The sequence below is a fragment of the Rhyacophila brunnea genome, unplaced genomic scaffold (genome assembly GCF_057557595.1).
Source record: "Rhyacophila brunnea isolate RB1 unplaced genomic scaffold, BYU_Rbru_1.0 scaffold_11, whole genome shotgun sequence".
Lineage (NCBI taxonomy): Eukaryota > Metazoa > Arthropoda > Insecta > Trichoptera > Rhyacophilidae > Rhyacophila > Rhyacophila brunnea.
In genome coordinates, this window is record NW_028232763.1 from 3,985,527 (window position 1) to 4,003,499 (window position 17,973).

At 30.4% G+C, this 17,973-nt stretch overlaps 1 protein-coding gene across 1 annotated transcript in view; it reads left to right on the forward strand.

Annotated features, from left to right (window-relative positions):
• Nucleotides 1-2,356: 2,356 nt before the first annotated feature.
• The window catches only part of LOC147078292 (pyrokinin-1 receptor-like), a 181,925-nt gene continuing 166,308 nt past the window's right edge, over nucleotides 2,357-17,973 (forward strand). The window contains exon 1 of the mRNA XM_085958275.1: nucleotides 2,357-3,342. Within this exon, the coding sequence (XP_085814401.1) occupies nucleotides 2,475-3,342 (868 nt within the window). The 5' untranslated portion in view covers nucleotides 2,357-2,474. The remainder of the gene's footprint in view (nucleotides 3,343-17,973) is intronic.

Here is a 17,973-nt window from a genome sequence, read left to right on the forward strand (position 1 = left end):
AGTGCATACTTTAGACTACTTTAGTGTAGTCAAACTCAGTTTGGAATTCAATAAATCAATTATTAAGCAATTTAATGATTTGAACTGTCATTTTATTATAATTGATTGAAAACAGTATATAATTTAAGATAAAACACAATTTATAGTACCTACTTAATCCACATACCAATTTAATGATAACAATTACTAATTGGTCATGATACGAATAATATATAATAACAGTGATTGATTGCAATTTTTATGTACCTATTATAACTTGCAATAAGTGAGTTAGTACAATAGGCGTGCTATGACTTTTAAAATTAGACATGCTTTATATTATTAGTGGTTTAATCTAACAATAAAGCAATTTACATATTTACTAGTTACCTTACACTCTTTACTCGATCTCACTATACATATGCGGGATTGATGTGTTTTTTCAAAGTGAGCTTATTAACAACACAATTATGAACAAGTATTTTTTGTATTTAATAACCTTAAAGCATTCAATCCAGAAAAAAAAACAACTTCAAAACCGGTGTTAGTTATAAAAGCAAATTATTCCACTAACAAAAATATAATATGTAACATCAACAACGTAAACATTTTTTGGCGTTTGCCAAAAATTTTTTGAAGTGGAATAAGTTCTCTTTGAAAATACACCCCTTATTTAGCATTTATTATGCATTTGTCGGACCACCAGAAAAATTCTGCGGACCACCGGTTGAGAAACACTGATAAATACAACCATCAATATAAGATGACTCACTAATATCAAAAACCAGAATCATTGATACATCTAAATAAAATATATATTATTGGTTATATTATTTCCTCTTCGTTTTATTTTATAGTAAGTAATTAATGATATTGTATGAGATTTTCGTAAAATCAAATTCTCTGAAGATATCACAAATCAGCTTATGTACGTCTTATTTCTCAAATAATACTTACTGTATGTACAGTGTAACCATGGTAGCTAAATTGTGTCCCTGAGGATGTAATTTTCAATCAGTAGCGTACTGCCGACGGGTTTGGTGATAAATTTACTGTTAGGTATTTAAAAAAAAAGTTTGAAAAACTTTAGAAATAAATCTTTAAAAAATCAAACTAAACCGTATTCAACCAAACAACTTTTAGGTATTTTCCGAATGAGTCAATAATAAATAAGTACCAACGCTAAGTTTTTTTAAAATAGTGCCAAGGAATGGCTATAATTAACATGATTTTTATAGATGTAAGGAAAATCCAAATTTTAGTTTTGATATTCTTGAACTTTTTAAATTTTTAATAAAAAGAATGTTGGTAAGTACTTAATATTTTTAATATATTGTGAAGTCGTAATCTAATGTATAGTCAGTGTTGGATAAAAAATGATTGACGTACTTACCTAGTTATAACGGAAAAAAATAAATAGATATACGGACACGATTAAAAAAAAACACTAATCAAAAGCCAATTATTTCGAAATCACAGATAATTCAATTTTATTATTGTAAATATTAATCATTTTTTGTTTCATCAAAATAACGTTTGATATTAAGTTTTGGAGCGTCACAATTACAATTTTTAAAGTCAAATTCATAACATAAAAGAAAATTTATTTATTCAACGAAAAAGGTTTTTTTCTACTGGTTATAATATATTTTTTCAGAAGTCTTTTCAAAATTATATAATATGTTCAATAATTAGAATGTTATATTTTTAAATCTTGTGAATTATTCATTGAATAAAAAAAATAGTTCATGAAATTTATTTATAAACATCATATTATAGTGTTACAGATTCAAAATGTTCACAGCATAACAGGAAAAAACAAAGAATATGGTGTTAAAACAGATGAATAACAAAGACATATAAGCAATTAATGACAATTTATAAATTTAATTAAAATATTTATTTTTACTACTTATATTATCGAGTTTGCAGTCAATTAAATAATTTACACCATTGATATATATTTTTAGCTATTCTTGAATAATTCAAAAACCCTGAAATAAAAACAGAAATGGTTGTCGTAGTGTATAAGTAAATTTGCCGCTCACGATGAAATTAATTTTTGGCCCACCACTGGTTCGGAAAGTCTTTTGTAAAGAAAATCAATCGTATATATTTTAATACATCCTAAGATTATTTAAGTTGTAATATGTACTCATACTTTTTTTAGTATTAAATAAATAATTATTACATTGTTGTCGTTTTTTGTGGCTACCTTTCTTAGTAATAATTAAACAAGATATTATGAACACAAACTGGTTTTGCAATTAAATTGAAACAATTTGTATTTTAACGACAACAAGTATTATATTAATAATGTTTTTTTCTTTATTTCAGATTCAAAAACATCTCAAGGTGAAAATCAATAATCGAAGACACAGCCAAAAGTTAAGGCGAAGATGTCGAACCTGTTTAAAGTAAATCCTTGCATACCATAACACAGGAGAGTAGGGCTAATAAAGCAGTCAGTTAAGTGAATAAAAAATAAATCCAAGATGGAAGTCGAGTCAAGTAGATACGATATGATTCAAACAACAATTACGTACAGTGAAATAATGGACGATGAAAATAAAACGTTTCTAACAAACAAAATAATAGACAATTTGACGAATCCTTCGACAGGATTTATAATGGATGAACCGTTAAGAGACCCGTTATATATTGTAATACCAGTGACTATTGTGTACGCTATAATATTTTTGACAGGTGTAGTAGGAAACGTCAGCACGTGTATTGTGATATCTCGAAATAAATCAATGCATACAGCAACGAATTATTACTTATTTAGTTTGGCAATATCGGATTTGTTACTTTTAATAAGTGGACTTCCTCAAGAGATGTATTTCATCTGGTCAAGATATCCGTATGTTTTCGGTGAAGTATTTTGTGTGCTTCGTGGATTGGCAGCGGAAACTTCTGCAAATGCTACAGTGCTTACAATTACAGCATTCACTGTTGAACGTTATGTAGCTATATGTCATCCGTTTCTCTCTCATACGATGTCAAAGCTCTCTAGAGCAATTAGGTTTATATTAGTCATTTGGTTGGTTGCTCTTGGCTTGGCAATCCCTCAGGCTTTGCAATTTGGATTAGTAAAGCACCAAGACACCGTAGTTTGTATGCAGAAGATAGTATTGATCGAACACTCATTTGAAATTTCTACGTTTTTGTTTTTTATTACGCCAATGACGCTTATCACCGTTTTGTACGCATTAATTGGGTTGAGGCTAAGGAGTTCGAATATGATGAAGAGAGAACGAGCACAAAGTACTCAAAGTAACAGAACCCTCAGGACAGGAGGAATGTCTAGGGGTTCGAGAAGAGGACCAGGGCAGTCATCCAGGAGAGTTCTTAAGATGCTTGGTGAGTAATTTTTTCATTATAATTATTAACAGGTAAATTTCTTGTACTATTTTGTATTTCATTTAATGATAAATCTTTGAATCTTTATCTATTTTGATGTAGGTATACAGTAGGGGAGCTAACTAAATTATTGTCAAAAATGTAATTAAACTCTGAAACAATGAAAAAACAGTACCAGGGCACAATGTTAAGTTGCATATTTATTTACGACGATATTGCCATTGATCACTATATTATTATAATACTATAATATACGAAATAAAATACATAAAGTTATCACATATTATAAACGCAAGTGACATTAACCCGAAATCAAGTCGTCGTTAGTTTTTAAAAAAATCGAAAAGGTTCATAATATACTTATTGCTTGAAAGAATAATATCCTACTTACCTTTATTTGCAAACAATTGCTGAACTACATACCTACTTATAATGCATTATTTAATGGATTTCTAGGTATATTTTATATTGTGCTACCAGAAATCGCCCTTGTTTCTCTAATATTTTAGCTAAGATTGCTATTTCAAACAAGACCTTAATTATATAATATATTTTGCTGTTCAATAGTTTTACATTTTGTGACATAGGACTATTATATATATATATATATGTATTAATACTTTCGACCGAAGGTACTTGATGGAATTTGAATTTAAATTCTAATGGATTCAAGCTCTGTACTATTCCATTTAAGTCGTTTCTCGCGACCCGGGTTTCGCATTTCGGCATCTTCAGGCGTCGTGTACACTCACCAAAGGCAAATACACACACTGACAACGAACACTCTTAACTCTACCTTATATAGTAAATCAATACAATAAAGTAGGTAAAAACTCCATACCTACTTATCTAGTCAAAGTATCAGTAGAAAACCTAATCAGTAAAAACCCTATCTTATTAAAAACAATAAACTGGATAGCGTATTATAAAGGTATAGTTATATATAAGGTAGAGTTATTATAAAAGGTAGAGTTAAGAGTGTTAATTGTCAGTGTGTGTTTGCCTTTGGTGAGTGTACACGATGCCTGAAGATGCCGAAAGGCGAAACCCGGGTCACGAGAAACGACTTAAATGGAATAGTACATAGCTTGAATCCATTAGAATTTATATATATGTATTTAATATTTTGACCATGTCTGACCTTAATAAGATCATATGGGTCTCCACAGAGTAGATGTTTTAATTATAGAAATTTGTTATTACGAGAAATGGAAGTTAGCCACTTGTTCAACCTATTAGGTCCATACTCTGAATCCAAACCCAAATTGAAAAATAATGCACTGTGTATTTTGTTAGATTCAGGATTCAAACCTTGAACCCACGACGTTATTAGCCGACGCGTAATATTATCACTCTTCTGGAATGACAAACTAACTCTTTTAGTGATTATATTATATTGCCATTGATATCTTTTATTCAGTATCTATGTTGGATTTTCCACTTCATATATTTTATAGTAGGTACCTAATCGTTTTTACAGTTATTTTATTTTCATTTAAGTACAATATTCAACATTTAAAAAAAAATTAACCTTTACAAATTTTCAATTTTTACGTCTAATTAATTATTGAAATTTACTCACTTTACTTTAGGTATTATTATGGTTGCTCTTTCTTCGTGAATTTCAAACAATATTTACATAATATAATCCAATTCATTCTTTTTTTAGAAAATAATGAAAACCTTTACATGAAGGCTTAAATAAAATTCACACGTGGAATCCTAAAAATACTTTCTACTAAAAAATACTAAATTTCAAACAATGTTTACAAATAATCCAATTCATTCTTTTTTTAGAAAAGAATGAAAACCATTACATGAAGGTATAAAGAAAACTCACACGTGGAATCCTAAAAATACAATAAAGTACTCATATCGAAATACTGGTACCATATAATATGTAATATAACAGTGGCGAAAGGTGAATGTATGCTGTTAAGAATTTTAAGTTAAGAAAAAATGTATGTACGCAATTCAAGATAAGTGTTAAGATTGCGCAATTATTGCTATTTGTATTTTTTTATTTTTCGGGATTTCGGCCTTCGGGATTCCGGCCATTCGGGATTTCGGCCATTCGGGATTTCAGCATTCGGGATTTCGGCATTCGGGATTTCGGCCTTCGGGATTTCGGCTTTTGGGATTTTGGGATTTCGGCCATTCGGGATTTCAGCATTCGGGATTTCAACCCAAATCCGTTAAGATCTGTCATAAATATTGCGCACTAAACTTTATCAGTTATACGTATTTGTATTCATTGGACTGATACTACATATTGCAGATAGTGTTGGTTAATTTCAATAAATTAATTACTTAGACCCTGCCTCAATCAAACCACAATGGTTCATGTTCTATGATGGGCGATACGACAAAAATAGTTCACACTTTTTCAGTCACACTTATTTGTTTTCGTTGAATTAAGGATACATATTACAGATAAAGTTGGTTAGTTATTTAAAATTCATAATGCCCTGCCTAAAGCAAACCGTAATAAAAAAAATAGTCTTTTATCCATAGAATATCTATAATCATGTATGATTTAACGCATAATTTAGATATTTTATAGATATACAATATTTTTTTACTATTATCTATTAAGGCTTAGTTTAAGGTTGACGCAAGGTGTGAATTTTAAAAACTAACAAATATTATCTGCAATTTGCAGTCTTAGTTAAATGAAAACAAATACTAAATAATAAAAAAACTTAACAGAAGAAATTTGCAGAAGTTGATTTTAATTTTATAAAGTACATCGAAGTGTATAATTTTTATAATTTACTTTATACATCATTTATTTATATTACATGCGTGGGTTTTGTAAACAATTACGAGGTTACAAAGTGTTGTAAAATAAGATGTATAAAAGTAGTGTAAAAATATGTAAATTAAATCATATGTCCAATTATCAGATATACATTTTTTAAAAAAAACTCATATTATGATCGGAATGCTAGTTTATCATATGCTATTATATACACTATATTATTTAAAAAAAACATTACCTACAGGTCTACTCTGTGCCTGAAACGAGTTTTTTTATACAACCAGTTTACGAAACGCATTGTTGAGCAAGGTCATTATTTAGTAAAATTATTACTTTAACTCCATTAAGATGAACTTCGATTACAAATAATAATATTTTAAACATAAATAATTTGAAAACACCTCAGATATATATATACCCACTAGAAAAAATCGTATTTGAAAAAAATACGATACTCAACGGGATTTGAACCCGTATAACCACTGGTATCGCACCAACTGTGCATTAACCAATTATGCTACGAGTCTCCCATCTAATTACGACAGTTTAAACTAGTCGGTCATGAACAAAATGCTTATCAAATTGCGCTATTATTGACTATCGGTTTTTTCGCGCATCGTATTTTTTTTCAAATATGATTTTTTCTAGTGGGTATTTCTGAGGTGTTGTAAAGGTTTTATTAAACACAACAACTGTCATACTATTATTTATGCTCATGTCTGGAGTATGGACAATGGTGGAGACGGATACATCTGAAAGTTCGCTTATAACTCTCTTCCCCTAGACTGAGTACCAGGGCGCTCCTAAAAATGCTAAAATGTCAAGTTAAAAAGGTTTTATGTAAAACCTTACAGCTTCAATGTAATATAAAGTGTTATGTAATAAATAATGTACGACGAAATATAAGTTTTACCACAACGCCAAACAAGACGTTTATCGTTTGTTACAGATTTAAATTTGTCACACACACCCGCAAATCGAACCTTCTGCTCAAATAATAATTTATGTATCCTTAAGGCTATGCTTCAGCTGGGGCACGGTCTAAAACGATCGTGACTATTCGATGCAAAGATTGTGCAAACGACGCGTGTAGAGCAAAACATAATTTGTCATAAAAATTCAATATCCGTCCATTTAATATAATGTTTATTGTTCTATTAGTAATAATAATACTATATTCATTGACATGTTTTCTTTTTCAAGTAAATGGGTAACGATTTTAGTCATCTTTACACGATTTAAAAAATAATTCCCCCGATGCCATCACAAAATAAATTGACGTGTTCACAGCTCGACTTTCGCTCTCCGATTAGCAGCGATTCCGAAATTTCGTCGCACCTATAGTTGAAAATTATTTGCCGTTTCACTGAAGTATGCTCTTAACACCAAACATCATTTGTAGTATTTACAAGTGTAATGTATGTTGAACATATGGAATGTTACATTCTCAAAATCTTGTGAATTATTCGTTGAATAAAAGAAATGGTTTACTAATAATATTTTTAATTATATTTTAGTTTTTTGAGTTGTCTCTACAATTTTTACATTGCAACTAAATACCGGTTTTGTCCTAACGGATAATTTTAAATACAATCAGTAATGTTATAATATAATAAAATAAATGTCGATACAACTGAAAAAAACAAAATATAGGTAACTAACATATTGGAGGGTCTGTTCTTTTTAAATACAAAATATATCAAAAACGAAAAATAAAGACATGACATTTTTTTGCTGTGCCAAAAGGATGTCTAGCATTTATAAATAAATACCTATTGCCTTCGAATTTTCATTTCTTTGAATTACTGATGTCATATATCTCCAATGGTTAATGGGCCTTTAGCGTAGTCGAGCCGATGTATATTATACCTAATGCCGCGTTTCCATATGTCTTTTTTTTGTTACTTAATTTAATGTTAAATGTTGAAAAAGAAATTGAAAAGAATGTTCCCACATATCGATCTGAATTGAACTGATGGCCGTAATCAAGATGAATTTATTACTTCGTTAACATCATTTTCGTCAGACTACTTCACAGTAACTTCAAGCCGTCATATCGAAATAAATTGTTTCTGCGTGCCCAATGCATTATTGCCTCGAATGGCGAATCCTATATTATATACTATTTGTATGTATACATATTTATGATACATTTTATGTGTATATATATTTATGATAGATTTTACATTAAAGTATTTTATCACCTCGGAGCCAGTGTGTTTCAAAATCGATTTTTCCAGAAAATGAGTTTAACAGATTTTGTAAATACACAAATTTTAGAAAACTGCTATAGTTGGTTGGACTGAGTGGAATTTAAACTCACAATAATGCTGTATATATATATTATATATAATGATATTTGGAGACTCTTCATAAGTGAATCAAAATGTATTTAATCTGTAAAATCGTACATATATATTATATTAACATTAAGGTCATGAACATCTGGTTAACAAGAACAAATTAATAATCGGAGCGGAGGGGATAAAGTACCTAACCGATTTATTTTTTATTTTTTTTAAACGGTACCTACATGTTCAAACACGCGCGTCAATATCATTTTACTCCCTATTTAAATTATAGTTTGTCAATTTATGGCAACGGCCGTATGTTGTAGCTTAACCACTGGGAAATGACAAAAGAAATGGCGTATTTCAAAAACACTACCTTATTCTTAGGTCAATAATTATTATAAAGTAATTATTATTCGTAAAATGTTTATCACACTTGAATGGTCAAAGACATAACTTATAATAAGTATCTTTAGAATCATCTTCATATGTGTTAATCTTGCCGATTTTTTGAATAACAAAATGCCTAATTCTTGTCAAATTTGGGATCACAGAGATTATCAATATAATTTTTTATCGTAAACAATTTACTAAAATTATGTCGTCATAAATTATTCTTATGGTTTTATAAATGCGTTTAAAAAATAATAAATGTAAAAAATCTTAACACCACTGCACATTCATGTACTGAAATATGACTATATTCTAAAACATTAGAGCGAGAGGTTTAAAAGAATAGTATTTTATGTATCAAAAATACTTTATGCAGTCATTAAATGTTTCAAATAAATATAAAAGATAATAGGGCTTCAAAATTATATAAATAGATAATCTACAACGTTTAAGGAATGTCCAGGATCATGGTTTGAAAATGCAATAAAAACTCAATTTTGAGCTACGCTGAGCATGTGGGCCGTTAAGTACTTCAAATGAAAATCTTACAAAGCTATTAATAGAGGATCAATATTTTTTAATTCTGCCATTTTTTGTTTATTAAATTGAACAGGGTGCCAGATCTTGGGATTTCCAGTTGAAATACCCAATTACTTATTATTTTTTTTATACTTATTATTTTTTATGCATTGATATTGATTTAAAAATATTTGAGCATACCTATTTTTTTTTGCAACGTTATATTTTATTGAATTATTTACATAATATATTGTACAATTAAAAGTAAATCAGCGTAGTATAGAATTGTAGACCGGTTATTCGTAAGTAGTTAAAATACACCTGCTGCATATATCTTTAATTAAATATAATCAGTTAATCAAAGAATTTATTTCACAACAACTTAGCGTAAGAATTTTTTGAGTAGGCGTGGATATTCAATGAATGGCTCAGTTCTATCATACGATAAGTGAAAAATTTCAAGTTCAAAGTTATGTTAGCCATTATATTCGTATATCGCTCTCTTCAGTTCCACAAAATTACAACTCGAAAAAATTACCTACTAGTCCTCTTGGCAAGTCAGTTCAGGTGTGTCAAAACTTTGCTCAACCATTACTCAAAACTACTGATTCCTAGTTGTAGCACTATAACTGAGCTGTCAATATATATCATATACCATCTAAATCTAGAGGAGCTATTATATATTATATTGTATGAAAATGTTGTTAGGGATTATGCATAAATGATATCACGCTATTTTCAGTACCATATAAACCCCCCCCATTCCTCCCACACTTCGTTACAAAATATTTTACCCCCTCTCTAAATTTTAATCCGTCTCCCCAATTCATTGAACATGATAGATTTCAGACTTTGCATTCTCACTGAATATTTTATCAAGTGTAAAATTTGTATGACGATTGATATTAATAATATTATATTCTGAACAATCTAAGATTAGTTTAGAAACTCCGTTTTATTTTGCTATTTTGTAGATACGCAGAATTCCTACTCTATTATTTAATCTTTCTATAAATTATAGTAAAAAATGAAATATTCTCAATCTCTCCATGTTGTCATATGAAATTTTATAATTAGGCATGCTTCAACATGAATGTATTCATCGTGCGGTTGACCATACATTGGTTTTAGTGTAGTAACCTCTAAAATATCTTTTTTTGTTGTATTAGCGGTACAATTTGGAAAAAAAAATATATTTTTTGTGTGCTGTGGTTGGAATATTTATTTAGTGTACGCGCGTAGGTGTGCCTTAAATGGAACGTTGGTTGACATTAAACTTTGACTTATTCGGTAGTCGCTGTTTGCCAGGGTCCGTCCTCACACGGGCCCAATTGGTCATGGAGATCTGATAGCAACCGAGGCCAACTTTGCGGCATTCGAGAAATTTGCAGCGTCGTATGGGGAGCGGGATAGTCCCGACTCCTATGTAGACTCATCCATTTCAATTTGTGACACTCAGAATCCGGGTACACAGGGCGCTGAACATCAGCAGACAGCAGAGCCAATCCAAAAAACAAAACAAAAAATTCTTTCTTAACTTTCTTCTTTAAGCACTACGGTGCATGGTTGCAGCATCAGTCCCGTGCGGCTCCGTCTCGGGACGTAATGAGCACTTAAAATCACTTCTTTCAGACATGTTTAAAGCGCGATGGAAAGCGGCCATGCATATCCACGGCTGTGCATATATGACGGGTGGTGGTGGAACTTTAACGTAGTCTGTGCCTAATGCACAGAGCATCGGTTATATGTGAAACCAATTAGTTAACTATGCTGAGCATATAAGACAGTAGAATGATAGATAAGAAAAGCAGTGATTAATATGGTTACATCTCTTTTTTTATGATTTTACCGTAGCTTTGACTACGACTCGCTGTCATATCACATCGTCTCATCTAGAAGAGGATCCGCCGATCAGGTCCTCACCCCAATTCTGATAAAGCACTTTACAATTACCTACCCACCGCCAGGGCACCTTTCAATTCGTTGACATTTAAAGATATCCGCAATTCGCAGCTGTACTCTGTGTCGTTCACAGTGAGGGGATTGTACTGCTATAGGTATAATGTTCTCCAAAATATTACATTCATCGCTGAGCTGCAAATCGCTTCTCGCACCATCGCACCATGGATAAAGTATTCCGACAATAATTGATAATCAATATTAAAATGAAAACATGCTCTCTGTATTCACTCCATTGATTAAAAAGAATATTGTTTTTTTTCAAAATTCATCGACTGACAATAAACTATTGCAAATGTTTGCAAGTTATTAATTACTTTTTGGTTGGTGTAATATAGACAATCATTACTCAATACAATATTAATTCTTTGTCCGTAACTATATTTATTATTTCTTATTATTTGTGTTGACAGCGGTCAGTTTTTTTTAATTGTCACCTGAACATGCAAACCATTACACGTCAGTCAGTCATCATCATTATCGACCGAGGTTTCCTAGCTACCTCCACCCTTCTCAGTCCCTAGTTATTCGCTGCCACGTACATCCACCTAACTTAATAAGTTCGTTTGCGTTTAGCGCCCATTGGATACCACTGTATGATAGTATTTGTTTAGCAGGTTCGACATGTCCAACCCATTGCCATTTCATCTGCTTAGTGATATCTATCACATCGCGTTATTTTGTTTGCTTCATTATCCATCGGTTTATTTTGTGATCGTTTCACGTCATGCCCAATATTCACCTTTCCCATGGCATGTTGAGCTACTCGTATTTTTTGGATTCCTCTTACGTTAAAATTTTCTGAAGGTATTCATGTACATTACTCAGTCAGTACTCAGTAGTCATTGTTTATCTGAGAATCCACTGACTAGTGATTAAGCCGATGTATTAAAATATGTACTACTATGCATACGTCCCCAAGTCCTAAACAAATACCTAACACGAAAACGATATGGCCCCTTTGAGGTATATAGTTGAAAATGTATCAATGATACTGACGAATTGTCGAGACGTGAATCAAAATACAATAATATACTGAACAAAATTACGTTTGGCACAATTTAACGGGGGGTAATATTGCAAAGCAAAGTTTGTAATCTAACTTTTTGTCAGATTAGTGTTATCGAATAGGACGAATAAGTTATAATTTTATCTATTTTAATGGGAAACTTTGATAATATTCTTTACAAGAGATTTAGCGTTTACTTGACTATGATAATTTATAAAAAAAATATATATTTAACCAACAATATTATTTATAAAACTGCCTAAAATACATTCTGTTCAAAGTTTTGTTACGAGTACATAATATTCTATAAAGCATTTTTATTTTTAATTTAATTATAAATTGTATTTTTATGTACGTATTTGTATTTTATTTCATCGGTGAATGCCAATGAAATTAATATGGACGAAGCACCTGGAAAAAAAAAACACTCACTTTTTTGTCGGGTCTGCCAAATGGCATAATCTATTCTAACGCCATTACAATAAATGTGATATTGCTATAAATTCCCGATGCTTTTTGTCGCGTCTGCCGAACGGTTCGGATCGAACGGGTTTGCTCAAATGAACATTGATACTAGAAACACTGTTCTAACGCCATTACAATAAAAATGATATTGCTATAAATTATAAATGCGTGATATAGCATAATGGAAATTGCGTGACGTCTACCTATACATGTGCGAATGTCGCTATGCGCGAATTTACTTGCTAGCTACTAACTGTATTGAGTGCATTGTCCATTAATAATGCCATTGGTGAATGCACTGTCTATAATTAAATGAATAAATTTACTTCATTCCCATACTAATATACAACATTCATTTACGGTTATAAACAATACGAAACACATTATCGTTGTATAGAAGTCAACTAGGGAACTCAGTCTACACAGTACGGACATTTCTGCCTATTGGGGACAGCATTGATAAGTGTCATTGACGAAAATATGCCAGATAGGGAAAGAAAACAAGTTAGTTGGCAAAAAAAAATCAAAATTTTCATGTAATTAAAAGAAATGCGTAGAAACTAGAGCTTCAAAAAAAGTTAATAATTGATTGATTTTTAACATTGTTTTGAGAGAACAAAATAGATTGAAGAGTTTATTGTTTCGCAACTAATAAATACCAAATTTATACAGCCAAAAAAATAATCAATATTATAAAAAGCAAAATGCCAGTATGGTATTTTAAAATAAATTGATGTAATACCAGGGAACTCAGAAATAATGGCAACTGAAATACCTAACGGGTGTGGAGTAACAGGCAACCGATCTCAAGTGTGGAAGAGTATGGGATAAACTTAAATACGTATAAAAAATACGCTTGTCCTTCGGTCTGAGAACTGCTCCTGGTATATGCATTGACGCTCATTCAATATTTGAAGGTTGCAACACACACTATTGCAAGTCTATAATGTATGGTTCATTTTCGTAGGACACTCACACATTCAAAACCCTGCGTCAAAATGTAGTGTATTGGGGAATATCTTCTTTTACCCTGTATGGACCCAGCATTGGGGCATAGAGCAAGCGCAAGTTTGTGCCACTTCCTTCGATCCATCGCCAACTCTTGCACCCCCCGCCATGCCAGACCTGTAGCGTGTAGATCGCTTTAGTATCACCGCTACAGGGTGAGGGAGGGCCGGCCACCATGACGGAACCCTCGAGGCTATGCTACAAAGGTAAGGAGTGTCACACTCATAGGCGGCATCCGGAACACATATCCCAGTCACGTAAAATGTCTCTTCAAGATTATCTCAATCACATAAGGCTGCTGTGTTCAGTCCAGCCTGTCGTAATTCTGTTTATTAATCTGTTTTGTGGAGTAGGGATTCCAATCCCGGCATCCCGAACTTTTTTCGATACCTAACTTTTGGGATTAAGTTTTTTTTATCAATTTTTATGGAAAATAAAATATAAACGAAAATATAACAGAAAAAATACTTTTTATAACATACAAATACATTAGAAGTAAATTGAGTTGGAATGAAGTTTGATTTATTACCCATGTATTGCCAATTCATTTTATTTTGTCACATAAATTAATAAAAATGAGAAATATTGGAAAAAAACAATGTTTCGCACTTTTAACAAAGTGATTCCACCATGTATTTTAATGCATTTGTCATTTTTTGTATTTTAATTAAACTTGTATTTGTTATCTTTTCATAAATCAATAAAACTGTTTTACTTTCACATTATTATTTATACATATTACAATATTATTTACTCCATTAAACCTATGTATTTCCAAGTCTGAACGTACACAATATTAACAATAAATATCTTACATAGTATAAATTATACTAAATTTATTTTTGACCGATTTTATCAAGGTTATTTGTATATATAGAAATTTTATAATATTAACTATTCAAAAAAAATGCAAATCCCGGGATCGTCTAATCGTAATCCCGAAATCCCGAGATCAAGATTTTGGCTTGGGACTGGATTCACTACTGTGGAGTGAACCATAGTAATATTTCGCCAATTTTAAACAGTTTTTCATTAATTTAAAGATTACGTTAATGTATTATTTAACAAAATCTAATTTTTTTATAATGTATGTTGTCTCTATTAGTAGTTTCAATTAACGAGGAAACTAGAAATATCTGCCTATGTAACTAAATTAAGTAATAAAAATATTTAGTTGGCGTTTACTACAAAGATTGCATAAATAAACTATTTATAATTATTATACAATACATAAACTTACTAGGCACCTATACCATAAAAAGTAATGAATATTGATCATGAATAGATACTAACTAATTATTATTAAGCGGTAAAGTAAATTGGTTTAGATTATATCAGACCCAAGTATATATTATAATGACTATTATTTATTGAATATATTGCTATTGAAACATATTATCTTGATGATAAATATTGATTAAATTCAAAATTAATGTATTGGTAATAATTATAGAAAACGTATTATAAAACTTACTTATACATTAATGATTTATAACGTTGACTAAAAGTTTTATATCAATAACAATCATTGTATGTCACACATTTTTATAATATAAATATGGATTTTGATATTTTTATGGAAGTATTTATGGCCACCTCAATAATACAATGTCTACAACTTACTAGATAACTTGATTTTCACTGTTTTGGAGATAGATATTGAATATGATTCTATATTTCCTTCTATACAAAATAATAAAACAAGGTAAATCAATGAGAACTGTCTTAATTTGGCGTTTGAAAATATTAGATAACTTTAAAACCATAAGTGCGTTACATAAATAAATTAATATATATCTACAATATTTTTTCATACACTTAAATATTATTGAGTTGTTCCCAATTAGAAAAGGATACTTTTCTTATTTTCTGTTTTTATTTAAAAAAAATAAATAAAATTATAGCCTAGATTTATGTTAATCAAGCAAAGTTTAAATATCATTTTCCCAAGGGGCTCTCGTGGTGCAGTGCGTAAGGCGCTGGCCTTCTACCGGAGAGTTCTGGGTTAGATTCCCGGTGAGGACACAATATTTATGTGTTTTCCCCAAGCCTGTGTTATTATTATTGTTCAAAATTACTAACAACCACCTTGTGCGAAAAAGTAAGGACATGGTTATTAATAATATTAATATTAAGAAAAAAAATCATTTTCCCAACAATGACAAAATCAGAGTTACCTAGTTGTAGTATTGAGGTGAATTATATTATATGAGAAGAAAACCTTGAAATAATATTTTTTTGAAAAATGTTTAGTAAATAATTTTCAAACTTTTTCGTTTCACATCACTCTCGGCACATAAATATTTTTTTCACTGCGTCCTAAAAAATAACGGTTAGTAGGATGGATGATATTATTCTTTATTATACAGCTTCTCAAACGTTGAAATCAAATAAGACAAAGTTACCCTCATATTTTATTGGGTGACGTTTGAAGCTTCTTTACCCGGAGTAATATTTTCGTCTAGAAAGTGCATATTTCTTCCCCGAATTTAGCACATTCAAGCTTTCAAACATATTATCACACAAAATAAATATACTAATTTGATATAGTTTTAGCGGTTTGTCACAAATGAAGTGATTTATTGACATATATTAAGGTGAGGTAAACGAATGATTTGCAAAATAAAACTTAACTTTCTGAATCGATTGAGATATTACAAAATTTTGCAGATAAAATGGTCGTTGGTACGCATATATCGAAGCCTGTTTTACACCACGCATCTCGCAGACTTTGAGGATCCAACCGGTATAAATTAATATTTACTACCAGGTAACTTCGTTGTCTTCACATTGCAATTCTAATGTTGTAGCTTACTCTTGTTTTGAAGTACATTACCGACTGATTGGCGACCTACCCTGCTGAACGAAAAGACATAGATAAACCTCAAAATCTGCTTCGATGAAGTAATTTACTTACAAATGGTTATTATTTTCAATATATGGATGTGTAGAGTTACAGTCTTAATTCTTACGAAATAGTATATTGGCACAAGATAACCATTGATAACCACAGTAGTACAACTAACAGTATATTATATGATATTATTGTGTGTTCAGTCGCCATTATACCTTTGAAGTATTTTATTAAATAAAATTTATAAATTTAGTGAAGGATTCAGATACTTTGAAATATTTCTTTTATAGTGTTAACTATCAATTCATGGTTGAACTGCAATGTATTATTTTATTAATTATTTGTAATTAACTGTTAATAATTTTGTGGAATTTTTCCAAAGAGGAATTGAAATAATTATTTTCAAAAAAACACTTCCGGAATTCAAAACATTACAATTTTTGAATTAACCCTTTCAAATTATATTGCGGAAATTTTCAATATCGGAATTCTTTTGAATAAAAACTTCAACCTGATAAAAGCATAATCAATTAAACAATATTTGATATACCTACATACATAAAACAATACTTAATAAACAGAATAGCATTCGAATAAATAAATTGCTCAATTTTTATATTTAGAAAAGTTCTATCCAGCTGTTATTGTTTTTTCTCAGTATGAAAAAGAGTAGAGAGCAGTTTCTTAATGTGTAGGAGGTAAGTAATTTGATAAGATTGTTTTTAAGACAGATTTATCATCCCTTCACAAAACAAAATAATAGTATTGTGCCTAATCTAAATAAACATACATTTATCAACAGGCTTGAAAGTACCGACATGAGAATGCTTAGTGAGTAAAACTGAGACGGAATAAACTGGAGGTCAGTATAAGTTTCACTGCCATCTGTGTTTGAATAATCAGCTTTCAGCCAAATAGTATGCTGTATTTTGATGAATCATCTCTTTTAAGGTTCGATTTATAAAAGCGATTAGATTTTCTGTTTAGAAAATTAGTAATCGACCTAAGAAAATAAATCTTAAGAGTCTCTTGTATAATAGAAAACACGATTATTCAGATTATTGATTACCCAATTTGTACGACGATAATTAGCATTATTTAAAAAAAATAAATGGAGAAATTTATTACGTAAGTAAAATGGGTTTGTTTTCATTTTTTGACGGTTCGAATTTATCATTATGAGTACTTTCTTCCTAATTATTCCGTTAATATTCTGCCGCATATATTTAGATAAACAATCCCATATATTATCTAGTCTTAATTTATACTCTTTATTTTGTGCGTAGGCTGTATTCTGTGAGGACTAAATGTCGTTTGTTTAACGCATGCGTGCTACCTGTGCTCATGTATGGCTGTGAGACATGGAATCTTA